The following is a 6,957-nucleotide window of genomic DNA, read 5'->3' as shown; positions in this document are numbered from 1 at the left end:
TTTGAAAAGGCTATTAATAATTCCTCCTTACACTCTCCCACTGGCTCTAATGGTTTAAGTCAAACAACATATTTGGTGAGGTCGTAGTTTTCACATTTTCTTGTGTGTAAATTTGTGCTCAGGATGCATTTCAAGCTGGAATATTCCTCTTCTGTAGACTGGGTTCCATCTTGTTGGATAGTGTTTTGTTATTCTCACAGGTGTTTGTGGTGCCATCTATATGTATCATCTCCCCAACACTTTTTGCACCCATACAGTCTGGTATGTCACACTCCCACCTTTGTTCTTCACAGTCAGAACTATGCATTCACTGTGGTTGTCCTGGCCAGATTCACAACAAACCTGCTGGATCCCAGCTGAACTGAAAAAATGTATCCTGATGTCACCTGACCATAGAGTCTTCTCTCTATATTCATCATCCTTCTTTGATTACCAAAGTTTAACCTTCCAGTTTGGTACCAACAGTTTTTGTTTCTCGGACGCTCCAATAGATGTTGCACTATGTCGCGTCCTTATTGGTGTCTGGGCAGTCACCAAAACTCTGACGTCCACTGATAACCCCTTGGCCAAGTCTGGAATAGTTGCTGATCTGTTTTTCTGAGCTACATTTGGCAAGTAGCACACTGTCTGTGGTGTCATTTAGGAGGTCGACCACTGCAGCTGTGATCAGTGGTACTGTGACTCCTTCTATCCCTCCTGATTACTGCTGCAGCTGTGTTTCAACTGATTTTTAGGTGGTCAATGAGCTTCCTGTATCTTTGTGAAGTCTCACATTCAGATTTTTCAAATCCTCTGGCAACTACTTTCAGTGTGGAGCCAGGATGTAGACATGTGAAGACAGAAAGCGCAAAGGTCCAGAACAGAGAGCGTTTGCTAGTCACTATGAAACCATGTCAATGCAATAAGACTGACTGGGAATATCAGATGCACTCAGTGATAACGGGTGTGGTCACTTTTATCAGGTTAAGTTTCTACTTCAGGGCCTGTATTTTCAATATATTCCTTCCACAGTATTTATTTGTTAATGTTCATAAGAGGAAATGCTCTATGATATGATTTTGAATCACTTGACTGTTAGCTGATACTGCATAAGGTTGTACTCAATTCTTTTGTGTACTGTGAACTCTGTGCAACTAGTGACAACCAAACATTTTGAGTCTTGCGCTTAAATCTTTTGACGTAACTTTGAGGGCTGAAGACATAACCTGAGATCAGCATAATTTTTTAAATATAGAAATATATGAACAGTTCAAATCCAGTCATGGAAGATTACATTTTCCAGAAGTTACTGTCTAATAGAGCCTGTTTTCCAAGTCTGATTGAAGACTTTCAAATGCATTCAATTTTGTGATCACTTCTTACTTCAATCCCACTGACTGTATGTATAATGAGGCTTTGCTTTTAATATGAGTTGCATGAAAAGGACGGATGCTGCTTTGAGTCCCACCTCATCTGGAACATCTACAGTTTTTTATAGCTCTCTATAAATGGTCTAAACTAAAAATCTAAAATGTTCTGTCATGTACTCTCACACTTCGTTTACAACTTTAATGAGGTATGAGTTTGTCTAACAATTTACAACTGTGATAATGGTATACTGTCACTGCAATGCATAAATCAGAACCCATAAATATTATTGATGAATAGTGAATTGAGCATCTGCTTCTTGAGAAAAGTCCTGTTTTTACAGGAAAAGGGGCAGACCGCTTTCACTCCACCCCCAGTGCAGATGATATAAAGATGCAGTGATCAGCCATGAACTGCATCACATCATTCACTTCTGACTGCTGTGGATCATTCAAAGCTGTAAGTACTCTATACTTCTGTACTGACTGGTGGATTCAGACATTACTGTGCAAGAGTAGCCAAATGCAGAGCCATTGTAGGATGCTGTTATAGGGACATTCTCTGTTTTAATTAGAGATAACCAGATGCATTTCTTCTGTTTCAGAATAATGAGCAGGAACTACTTGTCCAGAAATGACGAGCTCCGCAAGGGAGACTTCCTTATTTCCAACAACAGGGAGTGGAAGGCAGTTTTCCAGGTGAGTAACTCAGATTTTGTCAATCCAAAAGTATCATTTACTGATCATGTGTAAGTTGAAATAACTGATCTTACTGCTTTTTCTCTGTAGACTTGTCAGAGAGGCGAGTTCTAATAAAAGTCAAATGTGTCTCTTTTCCTGCAGGATGATGGCAACTTTGTCATCTACGGCTGGAAGCCTGTGTGGACTTCAGATAGTAATGGATCAGATGCTGTTCGCCTGTGCATGCAGGAGGACTGCAACCTGGTCATGTACAGTAAGTGCGACCAGCCGAGGTGGCACACTAACTCCTCCAAACCTTCCTGCAACATGTGTCGCCTTCAGCTGACTGATGACGGCAAGCTGGTGGTGTACAGAGAATGTGAAGAAATCTGGAGCTCTGAGAAGTCCAGAGGCATGAAGTGATGGCTGAACATGACTTATGAGCTTCTGAGTGCTTTGCAATTTAAAGTCGNAAAATTTTAGCTAATATCAAAATATTCTTGAACTAAGTTCCGAAAAAAACAGTACTCATTTTTATAATTAGAGTAATTAGATTACATCTACTTAATTTTATTGTCACAGCTGAAGAAGGTTAGGTTAGGTTATTTTATTTACAGGACAGGTTTTATCCTCTATAAACTTGACCTATAGTGATACATGTTGTTATAGTAGCTGATTATAGGTACAAATAGTAAAAGCGCTGACAGGTGAAGCGAATAATGTTGATTATCTCGTTACAATGGCACCTGTCAGTAGGTGGGATGGACCAGGGAGGAAGTGAGCAGCCAGTTCTTGAAGCTCATGTACTAGAAGCAGGAAAAATGAGCAACTTTCTTTGAAAAGGACCAAACTGTGATGGAAAGATTTCTGGGTCCGAGCATCTCCACAACGGTAGGTCTTGTGTTCCCAGCATGCAGTGGGTTGTATAATAGATGCAAAGGTACTTCAAAAAGTCTCTGCCTCACCTGGAAACAAGTGCTGTAACTCCCATTATGGGGCATAGCTGTGTACTATGAAGCCTTATATCACTGTGGCAATCAAATAAAAAGGAGAAGAACGCTTTGAGCTGGCGTTCTGTTCGTCCACACAGCAGCAGAAGCAGCCAAATGTGTCTCTGAACTGTTGCTTCATGCACCTTCCTTGCTGGACCTGCACCGTCTGACTTCTGTTTCTGACGCTGAAATCCCGCTTGTGTTGTGACAGTTTTCAGAGCGATGATGAAGTCACCTGTGGTGTTAAGAAGTTTCTGCAGGCTCTAGATGTGATTTTCTTTGAGCAAAGCATGAACATCAGTGGATCAAGTGCGTTGAATTTAAAGGAAAAATATTCTACTACAGTCTGTCTCATGTGAAGTTTTCCAGTGAGGTTGAGAACTTTCTGAAGCACCCTCAGATATGTAGGTATAAAAAGGTGGAGGCAGCCTTCAAGTGTGAGAAGTCAACGTGCTTTAAGTTTTGACTCGCAGAATCTTTGCTTTAGAGTTGTGCATTCATTCTATTTTTTACATGCAAAGTATTAATATGGTTCATATGATGCAAACTATATCCTCATCTGTCTTCACTTTATTTATGCAATATGAAAAAAAACATAATGACATTTGCTGTCCATGAAACCACTGCATGAACCAAACTCTTCACCGAAAAGATTAGTTTTAAATGAACCAGTTTTCCTTTAAAGCATGTGATTAGTTTAGTGATGTGTAATTTACTGCTGCGTCTGCAGCTCATGCATGTGGCAGCAAACAGCAGTAATGTTTTAAAATGCTTTGCACACGTTTCGCTTTCCTTCCATCTGGTGGATAAATCAGAACTCATGCCAACCAAAGTTAGAGAAAGTGGTTGTTGTTATGTACACGCTTCTGCAAACTTTAGAAATGCTTTAATGTGTATATATAATCATGCTGGTTTGATGGAAGCGCGGTTTCAGCAGAAAAGACTTCGGGTCAGACGGAGGTGAGATTTCACTTCTTCTACTTACATAATGGGTGAATTGCATAATGTTGACATTTTTCGCCTGGATGCCAGCAAATGATGCACATGAAAAGGCAACGTGCATTTTTGTTTGATGTTTCAGACATTAAAACATTTTATTTCTTACATAACTTGCACTCCTAGTGGCTCCAAATGATCGTGAGAGGAAACTGCATGACTTTAAAACCAAGAAAACCTGTGACAAGAGCACACATGATACACACTACACTTATTTTTAGTGCCTTTACACGTCTGAGATCATTTTACATTAAGAGGTAGATATTTACCTTGATTTTTGTGTATAAAAATAACTGAATATTAATTTTCCTGAGGAGCATTGAGGTTATTTTCCTCACTTGGGTTCATTTGGCTATAAGCAGTTTGCATGTTAAGACTGACTGTGTTGTAGCTGTCAGTCTGCAATGACCAACTCCACAGTGCAAAGTAGTGTTAAAAAAATCAAGCCACAAAAGGCTCCAGATCAAAGGTGCAGCATCCATAAAAGCTCTTTCATCTCATAGTTGTAAACCAATAAGGACATATAGCAAATAAATTCAGTTTGCATTCACCTTGATAAAAACACATGTCATGGAAATTGGCTCCTGTAAGAAATGAGCATTACTAAGAGTTGTGCATACATCCGGTAATGTTCATATTCAAATCATAGATATTGCTCTTGCAGCTCTGTGTCCAGCTCTGGAGGAGGAAGAGCTGTTCACTATCGATGGTACGATGAGGTCACAGGGATGTGAAAGTTGACTTTATCTTGTTTCAGCAGAAACGCCTTGGCATTTACAGTTTGTTTGTTTTTTAAAGCCCTACATCTGTCATATGCATCAGTCTATTTCCCAAGAAATCCCATTCACCCCACAGCAATAAGAGAAGTGAAACAAAGCAAAACTCAAGATGCTGTTACATATTATAATATATACTGTAAATAAAGCAAAGAAGATAACAAGAATCAGTACAATCTTTTACACAAGAAATCCTAAAACACAGCTGGAACTCAATGCAACAAAAGTCAGTGCTGATTATTGGGATCCAAAGATTTATTTAAAAAAAAATATTACAGGTCTTCTGGAAATATGACCAAACCTGCTGGGTCAAAAATATACATACAGCACTTGAAATACCAGTTTCGATGATATAGAGAGTTGTAAATCTTATTTTCTTAGTAGCATGGCCTCTCAACTTCTCGTGAATGATTATGATTGGCTACAGCTGCTGACTCCACTGAGCCAATTCAAATAGGGCCCATCTGATACAGTCATCAGACTCTGCCACAACCATTACAGTGGGACAGTCTGAGGAGCTCAGCACAGAGCTGATAAAGCAAATTATTGACTTGAACAAGTCAAAGCAGCTACAGATCCCCAAATCCTCTGTACAAACAGTTGTTTGTACGTCCAAAGTGCATGGCTCAGTTATGCCACTGATCGGGGCGATCAGGAGAAAACCTCTATCACCTGCTGCTGAGAGACAGTTGGTCAGGATGGTCAAGAGTCAACACAGAATCACTAAATGAATGAGAAGCTACAAGGAAAAACATGTGTCAGTGTCCACAGTCAAGCATCACTGCAGGCTTAGAGGCTGCCAAGGGCTCGAGACTGAAGTGCTACTGATCACATGGAAAAAGGAAAGGCCTTCTGGAGCAAAGTTCTGTGGTCAGATGAAACAAAAATTTGACTGTTTGGACACAATGAGCAGAAATATTTGGAGGAGAGAAGCTGAGGCCTTTAACCCCAAGAACACCAAACCTACCATCAAGCATGGTGGTGGCAGTATTATGCTCTGGGGCTGTTTTGCTGCCAGTGGAACTGGTGCTTTACACAAAGTAAATGGAATAATGGTAAATAATGTGAGAATTACTCTCACATTCTTCAGGAAAACCAAAAATCATCAGCCAGAAGATCAGATGCAGTTGGATGTTCCAACAAGACAGTAACCCAAAACAGACTTTAAAAGTGGTAAAGAAATGGCTAAGACAGGCGAGAATGAAGGTTTTAGGCTGGCCTTCCCAAAATCCTGACTTTGACCTGACCCCATCCAAAACAGGAGGGCCACTGCAACTCCGATTAGTGGTGCCATGTGGCAATTTTGTTCCAACATATTTTTAGTTGGTCATCTGTCTTCCTTTAAGGGGCACGCCACTTTCACTTCACCCTCAGTGCAGATGATATAAAGATGCAGTGACCAGCCGTCAACAGTATCACATCCTTCACTTCTGACTGCTGGGGAACAATCCAGGCTGTAAGTACTCTATACCTTTATACTGACTGATGGATTGAGACATTGCTGTGTGAGAGTAGCCAAACAAAGAGTCATTGCAGGATGCTATTGATGCTATATTCTGTGTTTTTAAATGGACACAACCTGATATATTTCTTCATTTTCAGGATAATGAGCAGGAACTACTTGTCCAAAAATAACGAGCTCCGCAAGGGAGACTCCCTCTTTTCCAACAACGGGGAATGGAAGGCAGTTTTCCAGGTGAGTAACTCAGATTTTCTAAATCCAGAAATTTGCCAAATGTTCTGTTACCAATCCTGTGTAAAGTAACTGATCTTTTAACTTTTTCTGGGAGATTTCTTGGAGATACATGTTCTAATAATAGTCAAATGTTTATTTCTGCCTGAAGCATGATGGTAACTTTGTCATCTACGGCTGGAAGTCTGCGTGGGCTTCAGATACTGATGGATCAGATGCCGCTCGCCTGTGCATGCAGGGTGACTGCAACCTGGTCATGTACAACACGTGCGACCAAGCGAGGTGGCACTCAAGCTCAGTCAGATCCAGTTGTACCATGTGTCGCCTTCAGCTGACCGATGACGGCAAGCTGGTGGTGTACAGGGAATGTGAAGAAATCTGGAGCTCCGCCAACTCCAAAGGCATCAAAGTGACAAATTAACTCAACTTTACGAAGTGTGAGTGCGTTGCAACTGAAGGCCTTTCTAAATGTT

At 40.6% G+C, this 6,957-nt stretch overlaps 1 protein-coding gene across 6 annotated transcripts in view; it reads left to right on the top strand.

The window, feature by feature from the left end:
* The first annotated feature begins 1,697 nt into the window (after nt 1-1,697).
* The window catches only part of LOC103363509 (mannose-specific lectin-like), an 8,678-nt gene continuing 3,418 nt past the window's right edge, over nt 1,698-6,957 (top strand). The window contains exons 1-3 of one of the 6 annotated variants that reach the window (XM_008290303.1): nt 1,698-1,806; nt 1,952-2,045; nt 2,190-2,420. In XM_008290303.1, coding sequence (XP_008288525.1) covers nt 1,956-2,045; nt 2,190-2,420 — 321 coding nt within the window. In that variant the 5' untranslated portion in view covers nt 1,698-1,806; nt 1,952-1,955. Of the gene's footprint in view, nt 1,807-1,951; nt 2,046-2,189; nt 2,496-6,139; nt 6,248-6,393; nt 6,488-6,635; nt 6,952-6,957 lie in introns of those variants that run through there. The other 5 variants (XM_008290306.1, XM_008290307.1, XM_008290305.1 and 2 more) reach the window with 5 other exon arrangements.

The sequence above is a fragment of the Stegastes partitus genome, unplaced genomic scaffold (assembly GCF_000690725.1).
Source record: "Stegastes partitus isolate 25-593 unplaced genomic scaffold, Stegastes_partitus-1.0.2 Scaffold666, whole genome shotgun sequence".
Classification (NCBI taxonomy): domain Eukaryota; kingdom Metazoa; phylum Chordata; class Actinopteri; family Pomacentridae; genus Stegastes; species Stegastes partitus.
Note: the sequence above shows the minus strand (reverse complement) of the source record. Positions and strands in the feature narration are given on the sequence as shown.